This window comes from Galeopterus variegatus, unplaced genomic scaffold (genome assembly GCF_000696425.1).
Source record: "Galeopterus variegatus unplaced genomic scaffold, G_variegatus-3.0.2 Scaffold60, whole genome shotgun sequence".
In the NCBI taxonomy this organism is placed as follows: Eukaryota; Metazoa; Chordata; class Mammalia; order Dermoptera; family Cynocephalidae; genus Galeopterus; species Galeopterus variegatus.
Window position 1 is genome coordinate 619,055 of NW_007726171.1, and position 22,909 is coordinate 641,963.

At 53.7% G+C, this 22,909-nt stretch overlaps 2 protein-coding genes across 2 annotated transcripts; both read left to right on the forward strand.

The window, feature by feature from the left end:
- The first annotated feature begins 6,309 nt into the window (after window positions 1-6,309).
- On the forward strand, window positions 6,310-9,614 carry HOXC11 (homeobox C11). The gene is made up of 2 exons (XM_008576037.1): window positions 6,310-7,105; window positions 8,354-9,614. Exons 1-2 carry the CDS (start codon window positions 6,424-6,426, stop codon window positions 8,584-8,586), a joined length of 915 nt encoding a protein of 304 aa, XP_008574259.1. The 5' UTR covers window positions 6,310-6,423; the 3' UTR covers window positions 8,587-9,614.
- An 8,719-nt stretch (window positions 9,615-18,333) lies between these two features.
- On the forward strand, window positions 18,334-22,680 carry HOXC10 (homeobox C10). The gene is made up of 2 exons (XM_008576046.1): window positions 18,334-19,199; window positions 22,385-22,680. Exons 1-2 carry the CDS (start codon window positions 18,449-18,451, stop codon window positions 22,660-22,662), a joined length of 1,029 nt encoding a protein of 342 aa, XP_008574268.1. The 5' UTR covers window positions 18,334-18,448; the 3' UTR covers window positions 22,663-22,680.
- Window positions 22,681-22,909: the final 229 nt, after the last annotated feature.

A 22,909-nucleotide genomic window follows, 5' to 3' on the forward strand; every position in this document is an offset into this window, starting at 1 on the left:
TCCGCGGCAGCGGCGTGCAGCAGGCCGGCTCAGCTGGAGGCTCCGGGGGAAGGAGCCTAAACTGGGGTCCTTGATCCTCTTCCTCTGTAGCACTGGGGATGAGACAAGAGAGACAGGGTACTGATGTGGGGATATCTGCAGGCGACTCATCACCTTTTCCCCTGAACTTCACAGCTTGTTTTCGTCTCTTCTGAGCTCATGGAGCCATTTTAAGGCCTAACCGTTGCTTTTTAAATTGGAATTCTAAATGGCAAGGAAGGAGGCTCAGAAGGCAATGATGAGGGATTCCGGTTAAATATGATGCTTTAAAAGCCCCCAATTTTTGTCACCGCCACCCTCACCAACTGGAATACCAGCCTCTGGAATTAGCCCCCTCCCACTTCATCTACCTGGTTGAGAGCACCCCAGGGCCATTAGGGACCTGAAGTGGGGCCTAGGGTTGGGTGGGAGCAGCCAGGAGCAGTGGGGGTGGTTTACGCAGCTCCCAGGCCTCAGTGGCTGGTGCCCTCCTACCCTGTGTACCAAAAATGAAAAACGAAGGGGGAGGATTTGATGATTTCTGATGGTGTTAAAGGATCCTGGCTTTCAAAGCAGCTTCTGACTCTGAGATCTAAGGTGATAAGTGTTTCTCTCATAGATATTTCATCTGGGCAAAGTGCCACTTGTGTCACCAAGTGTCTGGACTCACGGGGGCTGAGGGGGTAGCCAAGGGTGGGGACATTTGTTGCCAGGAAGCCACAGGGTGGGAACAGCAGGCCCTCTTTGGCAGTATCCAGAGTTCTGTGGAGAGTATTTTAAATGGTCGAAAGGGACTAGAGAAGCCCTTTCTAATGTCTCCTCAGCCTGGGAAGGGGAGCCCCAGGAAGCGAGGGGGTTTACGAGCTGGGACCCTTCCCCTTAGTGTGGGAAAGATAGTGATAGCCAGACCTCATCCTGCAAAAATGTGCTTCATGTCTGTGACAGAAAATTGGCAGGCACTTTGGAGATTTAGGGACTTGTACAGAGTGGGACAGGGCCAGACACCCTGGTGAAGGCAGAGGCTGAGGTACGATTCAGGGTGGGTGGGTGAATCTGAGAGGGTAAGGCTGGGAAGGTATCACCCAAAACATTTGCTCAGAGAAGCCAAACACACACAATGGGCTCCGATATTGAAAAACACCAGATGATCTGCTTCGAAGGGGCATAAACAGGCCAAGCGGATGCAGGTTAATAAAACCCGCAAAAGCCCAGACAGGAACACTTAAAATGCCCCAGAAACAAAGCACACCGTGACAAATTCTCACCCAACACACAAGTACACGCACTGGAATGTTCCCAGACACACAAAGAAAGAGATCTTTCTCTATCTCTGGCCTCCACGTGTGGATGCTCAGGTATACCTGCCCAGCTCTGAGCATACACATGAATTTGTATTCTCCTAAAATGACCCAAAGAAACCCCTGGGGCTGGGGCAGGCACTAGCTACATGCACACTCCCACAGAGCCAGCCGGTGTCTCCTGAGCCTCGCTAATGCACGATCCATACCCGGAGATAAAAGTCTAGACAATAGACTGCTGTTTATGACAACTAGGCTCTCCAAGTTTGGGGCCAGGCGATAAATCTCTGGCGAATCTTCCTGTAACTCAACTTCTGCTGTAATGACGGGAGAACCACGGAGACCACAGAGAGGATAGCAGCAAAATGGGGGAGACTTTTAAATCGCCAGCAGAAGGCCGTTTCCCTGCTGAGAAGAGCAGGCCTAGGCCACTACACTCCCCCCACGCAGCGCGTCCACCCTGTGGAAGCTTTCGGATCAAGCTTCAGAGCGTAGGCGAGTCAGGGTTCCCCGCTGCTGGCCCTGGCGTCTGGGATCCCGGAAATCTGGGCGAAGTGTGCAAGCAGAAGACAGTGCCTGGAGGCTGGGACACAAAAAACTATTCTTGCTGCAGGCAAAGGGTCTTTTTTTGTTGGTGACTAGAATCTTCTTTTTCTGTATCACCCGAATTTTTTCACCCCTTGCCTGCCTCCCTCTCCCTCTCCCTCTCCCTCTCTCTCTCTCTTTCTCTCTCTCTTCCCCCCCCCCTTTTCCTTTTTGGATTGGTGGCCTGTTCCCTTTTGCATTTTCGACCCAGGCGTCTGATTACAAGTAAAGAGCCACTGAAGTTGATCTCATAAAAATGCCGAGAGCTCACTTTGATCAGTGTGGACTGGGTCCCGAGCCTAAAGTAGGCGCTAAAGCCGGGGGATGGCGGCTCGGGCCAACCCGGTCTCTGCTCCGCAGCGAGGCAGGAGATCCGGGTGGCCCAACAGGGCAGTCCCGCCCAGAAAAGGTATTTTCTGTGCTGCTGCAACTTGCTTTGGAAACTAAGGCCCAATGGCAGCGGCTCCATTTCCAGACCGCTTTTTAAGACGTTTCCTTCATTTTAGAGCATTTGGTGAGGGGCCCAGTGAAACTGGCTCGTAAAATGGGGCTTTTATAGGGAGAAATGGGGTCGCGTTTCTAGCCTGCGGGTACAATCCCTCTGTGGAGGAAGCTGGGTGAGGTTGCTGGATGGAGGGGCTGCCTCCCCCCCACCTAGTCCATAGGCCATGGGCTGGAGGAACCTTGGAGTAGGGTTCACTAACTTAGTGGCCTGACTTGGGGCCTCGGGCTTGGGGATATGGCCAGTGCTGAGGAGAGACGATAGCCGTGCGCCGGTAGTGCCACCTCCTTCTCCTTTCCTTTCTGGGATGGAGCTGGGATGTCCCATGTGGGTACAAGATAAAGCCTTGGCCTGAAAATCTCAGAGCACAGTAAAGGGATATCAAACACGGCGATATTGCACTAAGGAAGAGAAGTGTGTGCAAAAAGGTGCAAGCCAATTTCTAATGATGGCTCCTCCTTGCTGGTCCAGCCTGGGAACTGAGGGTGTCCATGCGTGGGACTCTCCACTTATCTTTTGATTGACTCCACACGGGGCTGAATTTATAATCCAAGCCCACCAAAACTCTTACGGGACCCCTTTTTCCTCTCAGGGTTTTCCTCCTGGCTCATGGTCTGTGGGGCAGGCCTTTTTCCCTACCAGGATCTGCTCTCTAGAACCCAGAGCAGCAACGGAAGGTAGACAATCTGCAGGGGGCCCCCAGTGCTGTGTGGAGAGGCAGCGCTGGGGGCCGCCCAGGCCTGAATAGAAGATACTGCCCCCTTTTGAAGCCACCCCTGTTGTCTGTGTGTGAGAGGGAAGGGCTCTAGAGTCTGTCGTGGCCCTGGCCAGACTACCAGACTACCACGGCAGCCGCCCAGACCACAGCCTCCTGCTAGCGGCCAGGCAGGCGGGAGGCACTGACGGAGGCCACCGAGACCCAGTGGGGAAGGCAGGATAGCCCTGCAGCAGCAGAGGATTTCAGGTGAAGGCTCAGACTCCAGAGGGATGGAGAGGCCACAGGCACCCATCAGGTGGGGGGGGGAGCCATCTGGAATGGGGTCTGCCAGGCAAGGGATTGGGGGCCACAAATGGGTATCATGTCTAGGAGGCCCTGGCCAGAAGCTGTAGACTAGAAGGTGCAGCCTGGGGTAAGCAGCTCAGCAGATGCTTCTGGGTGGCCTGGACCAAGGGCTGGGCAGGGAGGCCGCTACTCCACATCGTGGGCATTTTTGCCAATCAATATCTAGCTGACCACAGTGGCCAGGGCCTTCTTTCCTTGACCCCAGCAGCTGGGATTTTTTAAAGTTGAAAAATTAAAAGTCAGACCAACACTAGAAAAAAATTTAAACTTGGCGCCTTACTTTTAGGGGGAAGAATATTACTTCCCAGAAGTCTCTGTTGGGAGACCCCAGAGTTTTCTGGACATCAACTCCTTGACATTGTTTTTTGCCTTTCTTTTTTGTTTCAAGGAAATAGGGCCGCCAGCAGCTCTTTGCAGCCGCCTGGCTCACTTTTATGGTGGCCCCGGAATAAACTTTGTGGTGGTCAAATTCAAGTGCTCAGGCCCACAAGCTGTCTCCTCAGAGGAAGCAACTCCCCCCTTCCCCCAGGTCCTAGCTGTGCAGAATAGGCCTTAGGGTATTGGGTCCCATAACACCCTGGAGGCCAGGAGGGGGAAGGAAGCAGAGCCTTGGAGAAGTGGGGAAACGGGGATCTGAGACTCTGAGCCCTCATCCACACCTCTGCAAGGGATAAGGGTACCTCTTGCCTCCCTCTTGCTGGTTCCTATCACTGTTTGGGGAGCATTTTTCCTCCAATAAACTCGAGTTTAATGAGGTCAGCAAGAACCCCATAAACGCCACAGTCCATAGTTTTCCACCACTATAATTAAAAATGCTGGCCCCAGCTCACCCTATAAAAAGGGCTAGAGGAAGGAGGAAATGCAACAGAGTTTTCTTTTTGTGGCCCCCTTCCGACAGGAGAAGTCCCACTCTTTAGCAAAGACAGAATCTAGTTTCTCTTTGCCTTCAGTTATGATCTGGCCAGAACTAAAGAAGGGCTCAGGAAGCAGCACCCAGCACTGAGTGGGTAGCTGGGCACTGGAGGCCCATCCACAAGTATTTCAGAGCCACCCTGAGAATAGGACCCATGGTCAAGGCAGACTCCACACAGGGGTGTGGCTCTAAAGGCTGAGCAAGTTTGGGGAGGCAGGAGTGTTAAAGAGAAATGGATTTGGGGGATTGCATTTGGAGACAAGGTACCACTCTATGTGTAGTGTCCTCCCTATCTGGTTTGGGGGCCTCAGCACCTCATCATGCTTCATCAAGGAAAATCAAATCCAAATAAAAATTTTAAAGTAGAAACTGATTTAAACTAAGAGTTAGGAGTGTAAGGAGGGTTTGGGCTATTTTTGGCTTTTCTGAGAGTGCAATGAGCTGAATCCTTGGGGGCTTCAGTTCGTCCCTTCTTTCCCAAACAAATTGTGCCCTGAGGGCTCCTTCTTGGATCCAAGGTTGGTTTCTGCTCATGCTGATTGCTCTGGCCCCTTAGACCTAGTCCAGAACCTTTCAATAAAGTGATTTTCAGCTGCCCAGATGTGTCCTGTGGTGCCTAGAGGAATGGGAGGCAAGAGAGGGCAGAATCATTGAGTCTACCCCTTGGGCCCCAGATATCCAGGAGGCTGACAGAGTTGGAGGAGGGCAGGGCAGGACTGAGAAACAGGATGAAGGCACTAAGGTCTGGCTACAGCCCCAGGGAGAGGGGTCGAGGGCACCCACTAGGGAGTGGCCCCTGGCCCTGCCCTGCTCACCCCAGGGTCCACAGCTCCTTTCCACTGTCCTGCTGGTCTATACTGGGGACCCAAACCAGGCTTCACCATCCACTTCACAGTCCCCCCAATCACTCAAGGATAGGAGCCCCAAACCTAGTCCCCTCGCCATATCCTTCCTGGGCCCCGACACCAGGCTTGTTTTCAACCCACTAGCTGAGGCTGAGTCCCCAACCCAAAGGGACCCGACAGAAAAGATACATGGCTATCATTCCAATCTTTTTCTTTGGGGTTTGGGATTTTAAAATCCACAGTGGATGTAGCTTTCTGCGCATTGATTGACAATAAAGGCAGGCATGAAATATTCACCCAGGGCCACTTTCTCATACTAAATATTTAACACAACATTAGAGAACGTTTTTCCCAGACTTCGCCAGGCACCGGCTGGGCGGCTGGCGCACTGCTCACCACTCGTTTATGACTAATCTGAGTCCCTAGCCGGCAGCACAGCAAGCGAGACAAAGTTGGGACACTGGCTTGCAGCTGGGCTGTCTCACCTTTGGGAAACTTCGGCTACTCTTTTGGGGAGTCTCTCCAAATATTCCAGAATGGGAATCTTGACACCCAGCTTTAGCCAGGAAAAGAATCGACTTCTTTAAGCTCTTGTACACAGGCGCCGACTCTGCGGGTTGGAGGGGTAAGAGTCCCTGAGACTTGGGGGGAAGGATTCACTCCTCCTCGGGAAATCAAGCTGTGGGGAAAGAAGACCTCACTCCCACCCCAGTCTCCTGCTGAACACAGGGAGGAGGCAAGACCCCCGTCTGTGAAAACCCTCCTCCTCCCCCCAGTCCTGGGGGGAAGGAAAAGAGCAGCAGCTAGAAAAAAAATACAATTACCCCCTCCCAGCCACCACCCCCGCCCATCCCACTGCCCACCCCACCCCAACCCTCTCTCTCCTGCTTTGCTCGCTCTGTGGAATGGAGAGGAGGGGAGTGACGAGAGAAAAACGAATACAAATCTGCAATTGATTTTCATAATGTTTCTGCGGTGTTTGCAAACCAATCGCCTGAACGTCCCCGATCTTACCTAAGAGAGAACCCCTCCTACGTCTGCGAAGTGCTCCGAACTGATATATGACAATATCTACTTTGGATCACGTGCTCGGGGAGAGAGACTAAGACGGATAACGCGTCATCTCGCCTTCCCAAATTTTCCCCCCTCGCTACACCGGGTCCAAAACCTCCAACCAGAGCCGGCAGGAGAGGAGAACGATGTTCAACTCAGTCAACCTGGGCAACTTCTGCTCGCCGTCGCGCAAGGAGAGGGGCGCCGATTTCGGCGAGCGAGGGAGCTGCGCCTCCAACCTCTATCTGCCCAGTTGCACTTACTACGTGCCCGAGTTCTCCACGGTCTCCTCCTTCCTGCCCCAGGCCCCCTCTCGTCAGATCTCCTATCCCTACTCGGCCCAAGTGCCCCCGGTTCGGGAGGTCCCCTACGGCCTGGAGCCATCCGGCAAGTGGCATCATCGGAACAGCTACTCCTCCTGCTATGCAGCGGCCGACGAGCTCATGCACCGGGAGTGTCTGCCTCCTTCCACCGTCACCGAGATCCTCATGAAAAACGAAGGCTCCTACGGCGGCCACCACCACCCCAGCGCCCCGCATGCAGCCCCCGCCGGCTTCTACTCCTCAGTCAACAAGAACAGCGTCCTGCCTCAAGCCTTCGACCGTTTCTTCGACAACGCCTACTGCGGTGGCAGCGACGCGCCCGCCGAGCCCCCCTGCTCAGGCAAGGGTGAGGCCAAGGGGGAGCCCGAGCCGCCCCCGGCCTCGGGACTGGCGTCCCGGGCTGAAGCGGGTGCTGAGGCCGAGGCCGAGGAGGAGAATACGAATCCCAGCTCGTCCGGTTCAGCCCACTCGGCGGCCAAGGAGCCAGCCAAGGGAGCCGCCCCCAGTAGGTAGCAGCGGCCCGGAGCAGGCGGGCGGCGAGGGAGGGAGCGGGGAGGGCGGGCTAGAGCAGGGGGAGGCAAGGGGAGCGGGGACGGCCTCGTGTTTTGGGTCAGTCCGATTTTATGTGGAGTTTTATAAGCATTCAAAGGATTTTATTATAACCTACAAAGCCCTCTCTCCCAACGACTCGACTTTTTACGATGGAGAAGGGGTGGGGAGGGAGGGAAAAGGGCTCTTTGGAAAAGCCGGGTGGACCCCCCTCCCCGTTATCTCCCTCGGTCTGTGAAATTTTTAAAAGCGCCACCATTGCGGGCGATATTAACTTTGATCGTGAACTTAGAGGAGCATTTAAGGAAGGATGGGGAGCCGGGCTGCCAGGGGGTGGGAGGGAGGGGAGGGGTGGAGGGGGAGAAAGGGGAGGGCGAGGGAAAGACAGAGGGAAGCCCAGAGAGGGGGAGAGGTGAGAGAGAGGCAATGGAGCAGAACCTGCGACCCAAGAGGCGAGCCAGGTCTGCGGTGCTTCTTTCTAAAACTGTTTTTGAAAATGTTCAAACTACGCGTTCGCGGGTCCTTGAGCACAAACCCAAGCACCCCGCGGGTCAGCGGCGACAGGGGAATGGGCAAAAGCGGCTCAGGGCTCCACTGCGCTCCAGGCGGGGGGCTCCGCGCTTTTCCCGGGTTTGCGGCCTCAGTGACTGCCCAGCGCTGCGGCGTGGAAGGCGACGCTCGGCGGGCGTCCCGGGGCGCCAAGGCCCCGGAAGCGGCTCTTGGTCTCGCTGTCTTGGTGCCTGCTCTCGGGCTTCCTCCCCGCCTTCCCACTGCTCTCGCCAGATCTCACTGCTCGGCGCCTATTTACTGCGGTTCCCCCAGATTTCTGGGGGAGGGGTGGTGGGCTTTCAGAAGCACTAGGGGGGCAGGGCGGGAAGGCGCAGAGGGCTTGGGGGAGCAGGGAGGCGGCCCAAGGGGACGCACGTGGCCCCAGCGGGCTTTCCTTCTCCCCCAGAGCCCTTCCGCCAATGCTCCCGCCCGAGGGGGAGGGGGCGCGGGTCGCTCGGTGGCCTGGGGTTGGGATGAGCTAGCCCTGGCAGGGGGGTCGAGGCTGGCCCCGGCGCTGCAGCCCGCGCGTAGAGAGCCAGAGGCCTGGCGGGAGGGCTGGGAGAAGGGCTGCTGAGCTCTCAGCGGGCTGGGGTCGCCCGGGTCTCACGTGTCTCTCTCCCCCTCTCCTCGCACTTGCTCCCTCCCCTCCCTCCAGACGCCCCCCGCACCCGCAAGAAGCGCTGCCCTTATTCGAAATTCCAGATCCGGGAACTGGAGCGAGAGTTTTTCTTCAACGTGTATATCAACAAAGAGAAGCGGCTGCAGCTGTCCCGGATGCTGAACCTGACGGACCGACAAGTGAAAATTTGGTTTCAGAACAGAAGAATGAAAGAAAAAAAACTGAGCAGAGACCGGCTGCAGTATTTCTCGGGAAATCCGCTACTGTAACCGCAGACCGGGCCCTTTTGGGGGAGGGGGGAGAAAGGGGGAAATTATTTTATTTTATTTTAATTTTTTTATTTTCTAACTCGTCTTCTTTCCACGGGTGGAAAACTGGACTGTGGCCAGGGCTGGCCCCCACTGCCAATGCCGGCACTTCTGTCCGAAACCTCCTTCACCTTCGGTCTGACTCTCACTGTGGGACAGGGACCGGGCCTGGAAAAGAAATGAAGGGAAGTGTCTGATCCACGGCGAGTGGACACCATTGGCGCCGAGGCCAAGACTCTTTATTTAAAAGAAAACACAACTCGCGACAATGTCTTGCTGCTCGGATTGGGTGGGGGAGGGGCGAGAGTAGTGGGCGCTTGAGCCGAGCAATCCTTGAACTAAAAGCCTTCCCTTGCCCAAGTGAAAAAATCTGCTAAGACACCTTGTCTGCAGAGGGAAACCTCGCTCGGGCTCCCCGCCCCTATCCCACCTTGCCCCACTGCTAGGGGGCAGCTAAATGTGATCCTGCCTTGCTGTGAAATTCTTGTACTTTCGACCTGGTGTTAGGTGTGCAAAGTCCGTGTCCTACCTCCGTCTCCGCCCAGGCCCCGCCCGAGCCTACTTGTTCTCCCCGTGAATGTGTAGAGCCCTCCTTTGAAATTCAACTGGTGCGTTGAGGTATCCTAACTGTTTATCCCAGCAGTGCCCCACTTCATGGATTTATAGCTATAGTCTATGCAGTTACCTCCTCTTTTTTAAAAACAACAACAACAACAACAAAGATTGGGTTGGAGGAGGCAGTAGGGAGATGGAACTGGGAGCCTCCTCATGCTGGGGCCTGAATTTTTGTAAATAAATTTCACAGGCATTTCTTTCTACCTGGAGGGGATGGGGGGAGGGCGCCTAGAATGAGATTGAATCACCCATCTCTCTCCATATGCGTGAGTGCGTGTGTACATGTGCAATCCCCCTCCTGCTCCCATCCCAGAGGGATTGCTGTGAATTTTTTTTTTTTTTGGTGGAAAATAAAGATATTTCATTCTGTTCAATATTATGATTTTATTTGACCCTTTTATTAACCCCTCTCCTCTTAAAACCCTCCATGCTCCCAAGGCGGCGGTGGAGGAGGAGACAGGCCGGCGACAGAACCCAGCCGGTGAGGACAGGCATGCAGAGGTGAGGTAGGCTGGTGTTGCCTGGCCTGGAGCCCTTCTCCACTGGAAGGTCCAAGAGTGTGGCTGTAGCTTCCTCTAGCTCTCAAGCTGAGGACATTCCACCGCTACTCTTAAGCTCCCCTTTCTCACGTGCAGCTCGAGCTGTGTCCGAACGCCCAGAAACGCTTTCCGTTTAAGTACACGTTTGTTGTGGAGTTAATTGTAACCATCATCGAATTTAAATTTATAGGAATTTTCTTGGCTCCACCGCCCTTCTGCCAGATGTCTCCGTCTGTCGCAGTTAAATGTGCAGGGTTGATGGTAGGGCTTTCTTTTTTTTTTTCTTTCTTTCTTTTTTTCCCCTCTGTGAGAAGACTGTATTGGAATTCTTATACACAGTTTTTAAGGAAGGGGGGGAGAGGAGGAGAAACTGGCCACTCCTTTTCCTCTGCAGCCCGTGAGGGTGGGAAGGTAGGGCCTGGCCCCTTCCCCTCTGGCACAAATGGCCAGTCTCCTCCAGACACAACAAGATGCCTATGCTGGGGTCACCCTGATGTTTATACATTGGTTGTCCCAGAGTAGAAAGCCCTAAAGATTTGTTTTGTAGGTATTGGCAAGGGGTGGGGCACTGGGGAAAGTGGTGACCTGTGGGGACAGTCACCACACCAACTATATTTGCTACATGTTTCTTCTGTATAAAGATAACTATGTCCCTTTCAGCACTTTCAGTGAGGGCACTCTTAGTTTCTGTTCCAAATTCATTATTTGGGGGCAGAGGTTTGTAAACAATTCTCTGCTCTTGTGTAACTCAAAGAAAATGTTTTTGTCAATACAGTTCTGTTGGATGAAAAGGAAAAGCACCATGACTATCAAAACTAGGTCCTATTGTTGTTTTTGATGGCAGGGGTTCCTGGACCTTAGGTATCTAAATCTCCAATTTGTAAATGTGGGTTGTAAGATAAGATTTGCAAACTGGGATGTATATGCAGCCCACAGTTCCCTTATGTGTCCTCACATAAACATTTTAAGTCAGTGTGCCTATGGGTGCACATGAGAAGGAATATTATTTGTATGCTTTTGCCTATAGTATGGAGTAAACGTGACCACATGCACATCTAGAGCTTGTGTCCTCTGCGGTGTGTGACAACTGGCAGTGTTTAGTGAGTGTGGGCAGGAATACAGTCGAGGGTCCTCTGTGTGTGAATGTGTGTGTCTGTATGTGAGAGAGATAGAGGGAGACACACTTCTCTAGCTAAGTTTATACACTAACCATATCAGGGAATATTAGCTTGATGGCCATGTTTCCCGTGAAATATGATAAAGATAACTCTATAGAACAAAACTGTTTATAAAGCAAAATAACCTCCAATGGCTCCTGATTTTGGAGACAAATATTTAAAACCGGAAGCTACCACTTCCCATACAATGTGAAGCTCAGAAAAGATCCTCAGCTCCAGAAGAGATTTCTGAAGGATGCGAAGAGACGGTCATCATGAAAGAAAAACAAAGGCATGTCTGACCCAGGCCCAGGAACCTGCCAGTCCTTGGTGACCCTCTAAAAAACACACACAAAAAAGGGGGGGTGTCTCTGGCCCCCAAACAAACCCACCTTCGGATTCCTGGTATGTCCAACCCCCCTTGCCAGTCAGGGCCACTCTCGGCTCAACCTCTTGGGGTAATCCCCTCCAGCCACAGCGCTGCCCGAGAACAAAAGATTCTCGTCTAGACGCGGCCATAAAGCGCCCCCCGCGCCTCTAAACCCAGTTTCATTTTGTCCTTAACGACCCAGTCTGGCCTGTGTTAGAAAACGCTTCCGCCCTAAAATAGTAAACAAACCCGCAGTGGAGGGTCTTGGCTCTCCCAACACACCCCAGACCCCCACCCCATCAACCCCTTGCCCCTCATTTTCCCTCTTTTCCTCCAGCCTTTCTCAGCTCACAGCTCCCCAACCCTCTCCCCTCCCCCTTCCCCCCAGTAAATAAACCCGAGGCCGAGTTCAAAGTTTCCCGGAGCTAAGGAGGAATGTTGGTTGTAAAAACCCAAGTTTATAGCGCACGTGGGAGTTTACAAGGGTATTAAGTGGTGTGGGCTGAGAGAGCACTCTAGGCCCCCCCACTATGGGTTTTGGGGGTGCAGGGGGAACCAGGGACTCTTGAAATGAGAAATGGGTTAGGGGTAGCCTTGAGTTTGGGTTTCTTTGTCACTCAGATCTATAGGTTGCTGAGGAATGGGGATGCAGGCGCCCCTTGGAAGAAAGCCCACAATCCCCACTAAGCACCTCTAAGAGAAAGCTCAAGGGTTCTAGGTGTTCCAGATGGAAAGGATGGGGAGAGTCCTGTTTTGGAGGGGGCAAAAAAGGTGCAGGGCAGGTGTCTGAAAGATGAACAGAGTTGGGAATACCTGGAGCCAGTTCTCAACTTGAGGTTAAGAAACTACTTGGGCTAATTTCTCCAGTGGGCTGAGGGCAGAGAGGACTTAACTCACCAGGGCAAAGAAGAACTTTGAACTTCAAGGGAGTCAAGGGCACCATCCCTTCCCTCTCCCTGCCCTCTCAGGCATCTGTAGGGCAATTCATTTCTGGGTCAATATTCCCTGAATGGGGCAGCCCCTGGAGTTTCCTGATGCCCCATCATTGGATAATACTGTTTGCTAAACCCTCCCTGCTCAGAGCCCCCAGCACCATGTGCACGCGACTACACTCTTTATTATTCATATAAACCTTTGGAAAAGGCAACGCCCCAGGAAGTTTTTATAACTTTGTTTGGCATAAAACTTTTACAAGACTCCCCCTCCTTTTTTTTTTTTTTTCAACTTAAAGTTTTGGTCTTGCCATAGAATGAAATCTCATATCATTGGGAGGGAAGGGATAGAGGGATTCTGGGGCCCAGGAGTGGAGGAGGAGGTTAAGGAGTGTCTGGAGCTGCTTCTCCCCACAGAAGGCAAAAAGGCTTGAAGGTCGGGGTCAATTCTTCCTGAGGCCCACCTTGGACCTGGCTTTGGGGGCTGCCAGCCAAAAGAGGCTACAAGCCTCCAGGCGAGTCCTGTCTACTATGCTCTTGAGACACACCCTTACAGACCCCCAAAGTTTGGACAGTCAGCAGGACAAGATTTTCCTTGTCATACCCTCTTGCTCTCCTGCAGGCACTGTTCTCTTTCCCCCTCCCCCCTCACCACACACACACACACACACACACACACACACAGCCCTGCACACTCCCACCCCCCAATCCACTGCACAAAGCAGAGACCCATAACCTTGACTCAGGCCGCTGATTTGGGAGGGTCTCTGAACACACAGCCCTGCATCCCAGTCGCCAGTGAAGTGAACAATGGGTTTGAAGAAAGACAGAATCCAAAATGCCAAGAAACTCCTGCCCAGAGGTTGCAGTGGTTTCAGGACCAAAGGAGACCGAGGACCAGGAAGGCTGCAGTCCAGGATCTCAGAGAACAAAGGTGTCCATGTGGGGACATGGCCTTGGGTTGCCAAAGCCACGGATTACCCATTGGGCCCTCCCCCGACCTGGGACTGACAGAATCCACTCCCTCATTTCCTCTGACTTCAGCTTTGGGGGCACCAATTGGGCTCAACTTTGGGCCACTGTGATGTTCAGCTCTGGAGGTCAGGACAACGGTGGGGCGACTTCTCCAAAGGCAGCCCTGCTGGACAAGGCTCTTTTGGGGAGATGGAAGTGAAGATACCTGACACCTGGAACCTGGCACTTCAGGTAGCTATCAGCATCAGTGCGGCTGTGCCCCCAAACCTGAGATTTTTATTCCCTCTAATGGTGACTGCTGAGGCCTGGCCAGTGGCTGCTGGCAGCCCTACACTTTGCCTTGCGAGCAGCCGAGCTGAGGCTGAAGGCGGGAGAAGGTCAACTCCAAGCCTTAGCAGCCAGGCTGGGAAGGCATGCAGCTGAGCCTGGTGCTTCCTCTTCTCCGAGCCCAGCACAACAGAGAAAAATAGGAAAGACTAGGAAAGAAAGACAAGGGGAAGGAAAGAATTGAGAAGGAAAGAAAATAGCAAAGAATAAATTGTATAATAAAGAAAGAAGGAAACAAGGAAATGGGGAAATAAGAAAGACAAATTTAAAAAGAAGGAGAAAGAACCGGAAAAAGGAAAAATGAATTGCAGGGTGAAAAAAGAAGGAAAGAAAGAAATACAGAGAAAGAAACAAAGAGAATGGAGAAGGACAAAACAAAAAGAAAGAAAAAGTAAGAAGGAGACAGAAAGAAAAAAAAAAGAAAACAGCTATATTTGAAAAGGAATGTAGCCAGTGAGGGAGGATCGGGGTTTTTCTTCGGAACAAGCCAGCCCAACCACAGCCCCAACTCTGGCTGGAAACCTGACCTACTGGGGCAACTTAGAAACAAACCATTAAAGTGGGGATTGGGGCCTTCACCCCAAGAAATCCTCCCATCTGTCTCCTCCTCCCAAAGCTTCTTCCAGAGGTGTTTCCAGTCTGGTTTCGATTCAGGAGGCAAAGTTAAATAACTGGCTGGCTTCGGCAGGGCCAGGAAGCAGTCGGGCTGGCGCGGGTTTTCAGACTTCAGGATTCCGGGATCTCAGTGAGCACTTTGGGTAAAAGTGAATATTTGTGGCTGTGTACACGCAATTAAGTGCAAGTTAGACACTTGTATAGATGCTAAACTCCGCAGCATCTAGGTGCAAGTGCGTACCAGGTCCAGATGTGAGAGCGATTCTGCGGGCCGGGCTGCTGGCGTGGCTGCGAGATCCTGAGTAGACCAGAGGTCCCTCTAAGTGTCCCTGGCCTCCCACCTCCTGTTCCTACCTGTTTGAAAAAAATTGGGGAGGGGGCCTCCGGGCATTCCAAATTTCGCCTGGGGCTTCCCTGCTCCGAAGTCAGCTGGGGCAGAGCCTGGTGCTAGTGGAAAAGAAAAGGAAATCTTTCCCTCAAGTTGTGGGAAGAGAAGGATTTATCTTGGTCTCCAAAACAAGAGGAAAAAACCTGCAATCACCAGTGTGATTTTGTTTTCCATTTCACTTGAAGAGATTTCAATACACACACCTTGTTTTTATTTTATTATTTTTCTCCAAAGAGAGAGACACTCTTCCTTTTTCATTTCATCTTCAGAATTTCACAGATGACTTCCTTAATCTCTTGGGGAAATTCTGATAATTTTCTCTGGAGAATTCAGGGTGCTTTGGGGTGCTTTCAGGGCTACAGGCACCGGGAAAACAGCCGAGGTTCCTTTCTGTTCATCCAGTACCACATTTTCCTTCTGCTTTCATGCGGGGACCCTATCGTCCCAGCCCCTGGCCTGCCCTGTGGAACCTGCTGGATTCTCTCGGAGTACCAAGGAGCTCTGAAACTCTCCTCCTCTCCCTTGCTCACAGCCCCACCGGCAGCAGGAGGCCCAGCCCTGTCCCTGCTACCTCTCCAGGGTCTGGGTGCCCCTGGAGGAAGGGCGAAAGGGGCCGGGGCTCCTGGAGTCGGTGGAATGAGTCCCTCTCTAGCCTGCAGCCCCGGATTTTCTTGTCCCCAAGTTGAGGTAAGAAAGGGGAACCCCAGAGTCAGGCATAGGCGCAGGTCTCTCGGTGCTCCCGGAAAGTTGGGGGAATGGCTTGAGGCAGTATGGGGGTGATTCTAGCAACACAGACTTCCTCTGGACCCCAATCCAGTGGTCAGGGGTGCAAGCCGGAGGGTCTTGGCCCTGTGGGCAGAGCCGGTGGGCGCCTGGCAGTGGCAGCGGCAGCAGCAGGGGTGGCTGTGGCGGCCCGTGTGCCTTTGAACGCCAGGCCCGGACAATAGGACGGAAACGGCCTTTGCTCATGGCCTCGGGAAAGACCGAGCCCGAGGGGGCAGGGCTGGGACCCAGACCCGGCTGGACTTCTCCAGACCCGCACAAAAATGCTCCCCTCGCTCCGTCCTCACACTGTCTTCTTTACTTCCACTGAGGCAGAATCCCAAAGTCTGGGAAAACCCAAGTTACTCCAGCCTGCGTCCGAGAGAGCGGGCTTTTGTTTAGCAGCGCCGGGTTTCGTTTGTCTTGCGTAATTAGAGGCAAACATTTGTCCCACCGGGGGTCCCACTTAGGCTGATGAATTTGATTTCTTTTTTCATTAATGGCCCGTGTTTATCATACTTCTAATTATTTCAACTTTAAACACTATTCGTTCTTGTGAGGAGGTGGGAGTCAAAGCAGAAGGCTCCTTCTCCCGGGAGCATTATTTCTATTAATAGTGGCAAGGATTCTGAGGCGACTCCATCCGCTCCCACGGCTGAGGTGAGAGGTGGGCTTGGGATGGGGGTCAGGCTGGTGGGGCTCTCCCCAGGCCCAGCGGCTTCGTTCCTCTCCTGCTGCTTTCCCAGGTTCCGCCTTGAAACTTGTTTTTGAAGAGTTTATCTCCTTCACCCTCTTCTGCCGACTCCCACAACCTCCTCCCAGACTGGGCCTTGGACCTGTCCCCTGAGAGGCTCTTTCCTCAAAACCCTGCACTAATCCCAGCCTGGTCTGGGCAGAGGTTCCAGGAGCACTGTCCCGGCCCCCGGCTAGTAATACCGAGAGAATAACCAGGAAAAGCTGAGGTAGCCAAGTGGCACCTGGCCTTGGGGAAAAGGGCCCAACAGACTGCAAAACGATGGGGGGGGGGGAGGCAAGGACACGGGACCGGGACGGTAAACTCCAGGGAGAGGCAAACCAGGCAAGAAAATAAAGATGTGGAAGGGGGGGAGGGAACCCCCCAAAGCCATATAATTCTCAATTGCTTTGGTCTTTAATTTCATCGTCCCATAAATGAGGAAATATCAGTTCCCATACTAAATTTTTATCCTCGGCTGATAAATATGACGGGAAATTTTCGTTGGGTCCTCGTAAAAGGGAACGGTTTCGATCAAACTGGTGGGGAAAGACTTATGCAGATAATACAAACAGAGTGGCCATAAAGTCTCGGTCGTTTCCCGTGGGATGGGCGGTGGGACAAATGGCTCCCTGGATTGACTGCTGCCCGGGTTGTCCCAAGTCTCGTCTGGGCCTAAACAGCCTAACCTTGCCCTGGACAACCCCCATGCTGAGGCCACGGCGACCCCTGCAAATGAAAACACAAAACCATTCCCAATCTCCCCCGGCTGCTCCTGCCAGCAAGTCACACTCTCCGCACTTCCTTCCAGTGTTCCGGGGGTCCCGGGACCCCTGCGCCTTCCGTCCCTATCCGTGGACAGGGGCCTTGGGCGGCTCTGCCTCCGCGGCGTGTCCTCCCGCGCGGGCTCGGCCTCCGCAGGCCTCCGCCGCCCTCCACGCCGGGCGCTCGCGCTCGGGTCCTTCCCCCGCCAGGCTCCAGCCCCGCGGAGAGTAGAAGCCTCAGCCTCTGTCCGGGAAAAATGCGGGGCGACCGGAAAGACAAGTTATTCTCCGGATTCCGTTTCCTGAGGAAGGGGAGGAGAGTTCAGTTCGCTTTGGGAGAAAAGCGAGGGAGAAACGGGAAGAACTATCCGAAACGTACATTGCCCCTTATTTCTTCCCTTTATTGAAAAACAAAAATAGACTGTTCTCTCTTCATTCCCAAGTGCTCCCGGCCCCTTCGCCGTGTAAAGGACACTTCTCTGGGTCGTATTTGGTCGCTCTGGTGTCCTGGCCTCCCGTGTGATACAGAACTCCCCCCAGGCGGCCGCGGCTCCGCGGGTTTCTCTTTCTCGCCTTCCCCTCGGGCACGGTCCCTGTTTTGGAGGAGGCAAGGTCAGGCAGACGGCGACGGCCGCCAGGGCCTGGCGCAAAGCAGCAGAACCGGCTCCGAGGCCACAGGCCTCCGGTCCCTGAGTTGGTGACCCGGGAGCCGCCCGCCCAGCCAGGCCCAGGCCGCGGCTCTCGGGTCGGGGCGTGGGTGCCTCGGGTCGCCGGCTTCCTCCTCCCCCGACCCGCACATCCTCTCGGAACTTCCTTTCCGAGCAGTCCTGAAGTGACCGTGACCCCCTCCCTAACCCGCCCCAGACACAGGAGATTCCTCGTCAGTGCCCACAGGGAACTTGCCACTCAACCAACCTCCGACACAGGCGTCCCCGAGCTCCCGGCCCCAAGGGCCAAGCCCACGGACTGAGGAGGCAGGGAGGCAGGAGAGCAGAAACTTCAGTCCTGTTTGGCATCCCTTAACTTTTTCTCCCTTTCTCTGCCCACCGGAGCACCCTCTCCCCCACAAAAAAAACCCTCACCCCACTCCCACCCCAAGGGAAGAAGCGGGGGAAGGGGCCTAGGAGATAAAGGGGGAGGCAGAGAGTGCGGAAGAAGTACCTGAATCATGTCTTGACCTTTTAATTTGAATTTGACTGTTTTGAGCCCAGGGTCGCCTCCCTCTCTCCCTCTCTCCCGCATTTGCCCCCTCTCCGCCCCCCTCTCCCCAGGAGTTACAAGCTGGCTCCCGAGTAAACAAACCCCACTCTCCCCAGAACTTCCCCATCCCCCTCCCCCCTCGCCCCTACCCCGCGGCGGCTGCTAGGTGGCGCTGTTACTCCACGCTGCGCGCTCCGCCTGCCTACAACTTGACCCCGCTGACGTCACGGCCGTCTGAATCATCAAGGCCATTTTCAAATCCCATTGGTCTAGCCGTCACATGGTGAGGACCGAATGCGCGGATAATTATGGAGCTGATATTTCCCCCCCTCCCCGTCTTTCCCCTCCCGTCCCTCCAACCGCGCCCCCCCTCCCGGATGGGGAAAAAAAAAAGATGTCAGCTCCTCCGCTATAGTATTGCTCCTTAAAAACCCCTCTCTCTGAAAATGACATGCCCTCGCAATGTAACTCCGAACTCGTACGCGGAGCCCTTGGCTGCGCCCGGCGGAGGAGAGCGCTATAGCCGGAGCGCAGGCATGTATATGCAGTCTGGGAGTGACTTCAACTGCGGGGTGATGAGGGGCTGCGGGCTCGCGCCCTCGCTCTCCAAGAGGGACGAGGGCGGCAGCCCCAACCTCGCCCTCAACACCTATCCGTCCTACCTCTCGCAGCTGGACTCCTGGGGCGACCCCAAAGCCGCCTACCGCCTGGAACAACCTGTTGGCAGGCCTCTGTCCTCCTGCTCCTACCCACCTAGTGTCAAGGAGGAGAATGTCTGCTGCATGTACAGCGCAGAGAAGCGGGCGAAAAGTGGCCCCGAGGCAGCTCTCTACTCCCACCCCCTGCCGGAGTCCTGCCTCGGGGAGCACGAGGTGCCCGTGCCCAGCTACTACCGCGCCAGCCCGAGCTACTCGGCGCTGGACAAGACGCCCCACTGTGCCGGGGCCAACGACTTCGAAGCCCCTTTCGAGCAGCGGGCCAGTCTCAACCCGCGCGCCGAACATCTGGAATCGCCTCAGCTCGGGGGCAAAGTGAGTTTTCCTGAGACCCCCAAGTCCGACAGCCAGACCCCCAGCCCCAATGAGATCAAGACGGAGCAAAGCCTGGTGGGCCCAAAAGGCAGCCCCTCGGAGAGCGAAAAGGAGCGGGCCAAGACCGCCGACTCCAGCCCAGACACCTCGGATAACGAAGCGAAAGGTAAGGCCGCCTGGGCCGCGGGCTGGCTGGGAGTCCCGGGCACTTGGTCTTCGTGGCCGGGGCTGGGGACACGGGGAGGGTTGTGCCAAGGAGGCCCCCGGACGGTCTCGGGAATGCGACCCTGGCTTGCGACTAGTGTCTGCTGAGCTCGAGTCTGGTGGCGCGTCAATTAGCTGGGGAAGGTAAGCGGCGACGTGGAGGTGCCCAGGCCGCCGGCCGTGGGTGAGACGGCAGGGGCGGTGCGCACCCCTGGCAGCCTGCAGGCGCCCTGTGCTGCCCAGGACCGGAGATTGCTCCTGGGCACATGCTGGCTTTGGTTTACTTTCTCAATGCTGGTGTCCTGGGGGGCTGATGTCCCCCGCTCAGGTCAGAGGCTTGCAAAAAGCTTAAAATGGCGATCTTGGGCCAGGGACTAGGGAAAGCTTGGGAGATGGGGGATTTCTCTTTATTGCGTTTTCCCAGTTGAAAATTGTTTCCCGCGAAACGTGATTTGTTGTTTGTGGGTCGGATTTGTACGTTCGGTTTGGGCTCCTGAGGTTTTTGGCTCGGCCGGGGGGCCTTGGACAGCGGGGCTGGGGCCGGAAGAGGTGGAGGTGAAGAGCTGCCCGCCACGTCCCTCCCTCGTCCAGATTCCTGGCTTGGGGATGCCGTTGGAACAGGGCATTTGGAATGTTGTAAGTTTTTTGTCTCCTCTTTAAAATTTTTTCTTTGTCTTTTTTTTTTTTTTTCTAGTTAAATTACATTTTTACCCCCACTGGTTTCCAAAAGCAGCTTACAAATGAGTGGTTGGGAAATTTCTGTGTGCGTGGCAAGTGATTTTCTCCTGAAAGAAAGTGTGGCTTTGGTTGGATTTCATTGTGGTTTTGGTTGGAGAGAGAAAGCCTAGCCAGAGTTCAAGCTCAGGGTTCAAGATTCATTTCTGCTTTAGGAACTGGAGGCCTTCCGGACCTTTCTCTGACACCTGGGGAGAGAATGTAGAGGAAACGGGAGCAGGCGAGGGAGGCTGAGGGGAACGACTTCCCTTGAAAAGTTGAAGCAAAAACCATCGGAAAAGACCCAGTGGGGAGGAATGAACCTGCTCCCCATGACACTGGCTACTGGCAGCAGTATGTATATACCAGGGGCTTATTGGGTGTAGAGGCAGATGAAATATTGAGAGCGGAGCAGGCTGGGATGGCCTGGATCTTGTGGTGCTTTGTATATGGATGCGACGCACACGCATGCCTGACGGCGACCTGTGTCACACTCGCACACACCCCTCTCACATGCTCCTCACACACTCACACATGCCTGCACTCACACATGCACACGCTTTCTTGGCGGGCAAGGGCAGAGCCTCACCCTCTTGGATCTATTCAGTCTGTTCTGCAAAGGTGGCCTTGGCAAATCAGCCCATAGAGATACTGGCCAGATAATGAGCATGGGTGCATTTGTGAGGATGAGGGGGAGAATGAGGTCCCCATACCCAAGAAGCTTTCCTTGTGGCCCATGTGCAGTGTGAAGGCTTAAGTGTATGCCCTCTCCATGGACCCTGGACCCTGAGCTTAGTTGGGGTGCAGAATTACGGCAGGAAAAGCTGTGTTCTAGCCCCACCAAAAGCAAAGTCAAGGTTAGCAAGTCCAACTCCTAACTGGAACTGCACCCATTTTGGAAGGCTCCCCTTTCTCTCCTGTTGTTCCCACACAACTTAAGCCCTCCCACGCCAACAAATTTCCCTTAGCCCACACTTTGAATGTGCCCTTCTTGCACCTCCCCCCATTTTGGTGTCTCCACCAAGCCAGAAGCAAGAGAGTTTTTGGCTAAAGATCCCCATTTATAATTTCTTTCTTCCCTCCAAAACCCAACAACCCCAATAATAAAATAAACAGGACAGAGTTAGATGTGGAGAGTCTGTAAACAATTCGGCAGGAAGCTGCAGATGCAGAGGCAAGAGAATAATTAAGGATGCTCAGATTTTTTAGACTGCAGCCTCAGGTTTGCTTTTTTCCTGGTGTTTCCTGGTTCCCCAAAGGCCTCCACCTCACCCCCAATCAAGATAAGATCCAGGAACATGGCAGCTTCATTTGGCATAGGAAGGAGAGCTTGGAGTTATCAGCAGAGTCCTTTGCTGGATGCCCCTCTCAGGTCTTTGGACTCTGTTTTTTCCTAAAATTGACAGCCAAGTTCCTATCTGCTGCTTGAGGAGCAAGACTGGTCCGTTTCAGCAAGAACGCGTGCCACAGAGAGAAGCTGTCAATAAGATAATAGGAAATACACATTATACTCTAGTGTTTCCTTATATAAATAGAAACACATGTACACATCTATGTGTATGTATACATATGTGTATAGGTGTGTGTATCTCTGCAGGTATACACATGTACTTGCAGACGTATACATCTACATACATACAGACTGGGCAGGAGTTATCTAGGAGGCTGCATTTCCTCAGGATATCTCTCTCCCTTGACCTTAGGTCCTCTGGCCAGAGAAGTTGTCTGAGGACCCCTCAGCATGCCCCAGAGCTGTTTCCCCTGACCTCTGTGTTTTCACAAGCTCCCCTACCTCAGCTACACACACCTGGGGGAAATGGCCAGGGGAGGAAGAGATGGCAACAGGGAGAGCTAAAGGGACAGAGTCACTCTGTGGCAACTCAGGTGGGAGTAAGAGCTGGGGGCCTGGTGTAGGAACAGCTGCAATGGCCTCTGGCTACAAAGACTAGGACAAAGTCCCTCCATGGAGTTGAAAAGGGTCAAAGCTCTGTGGGAATTGCTCTGGGCTGGGGGGGGTGGGCTATGCACTCACTGGGGCCTGGAAAATGCTTTCCTGTATGCTTGGATTTTTCCAATGGAATGGAACAGAGGAGAGGGAGGGCCTCGTGAGGTTTAGGGCATCCACCAGGGTCAGCAAGCTGGGGGAAATGGAGAAAACTCAGTATCTACTAGGTTAAGGCGGACTTGGGTAATTTAAGTTTAATAAACCCTTTGGAAACAGGAACCTTCTCCCTTTCTCCCCTCTAAGTCTAGAGTCCAAAAAAATTCTAAGAGTCCTGAGCCCAAGAGGACCCCACCAATCAGGCCTGTGAGGCAAGAGCAGCTCCCCTGTGCTCCCTCAGCTGCCCCAATAGCAGGCTGGCAAAGGCCGCAGCACTGCGAGGGGGGTTTCTCTTCGAGGGATACTTATGTAAATAATGTTATTTTTAACAGAGGAGATAAAGGCAGAAAACACCACAGGAAATTGGCTGACAGCAAAGAGCGGAAGGAAGAAGAGGTGCCCCTATACTAAACACCAGACGCTGGAATTGGAGAAAGAATTTCTGTTCAATATGTATTTGACACGAGAGCGCCGCCTGGAGATTAGCAAGACCATTAACCTTACAGACAGACAAGTCAAAATCTGGTTTCAAAATCGCAGAATGAAACTCAAGAAAATGAACCGAGAGAATCGGATCCGGGAACTGACCTCCAATTTTAATTTCACCTGAGTGCGCGGTCTCCCCTCCCCCCTCCCCCTCCTCCCTTTCTTCCTCCTCCCCCTCCTTTTTTAGTGGGACCTGAACTCAGTCCGGCTCCTATTTTCTCTCTTTGGGAGCCTGAAGTGCAGAAAGTTCTTTAGAGGAGAACTTTCAAAAATCACACTTCCTGCTCAGCATCAAGTCTTTTTCCCATCTTATACTCAGAGTACATTCTTTTTAATCCTCACCAGAATCCCTCCTCATTAGCTCCAAAGTC

Coding starts and splice junctions, on each gene's coding strand:
- HOXC11 (XM_008576037.1), top strand. CDS start 6,424: ATGTTCAACTCAGTCAACCTGGGCAACTTCTGCTCGCCGTCGCGCAAG. Junction 7,106..8,353: donor AGCCAAGGGAGCCGCCCCCA/GTAGGTAGCAGC, acceptor CCCTCCCTCCAG/ACGCCCCCCGCACCCGCAAG.
- HOXC10 (XM_008576046.1), top strand. CDS start 18,449: ATGACATGCCCTCGCAATGTAACTCCGAACTCGTACGCGGAGCCCTTG. Junction 19,200..22,384: donor CTCGGATAACGAAGCGAAAG/GTAAGGCCGCCT, acceptor TATTTTTAACAG/AGGAGATAAAGGCAGAAAAC.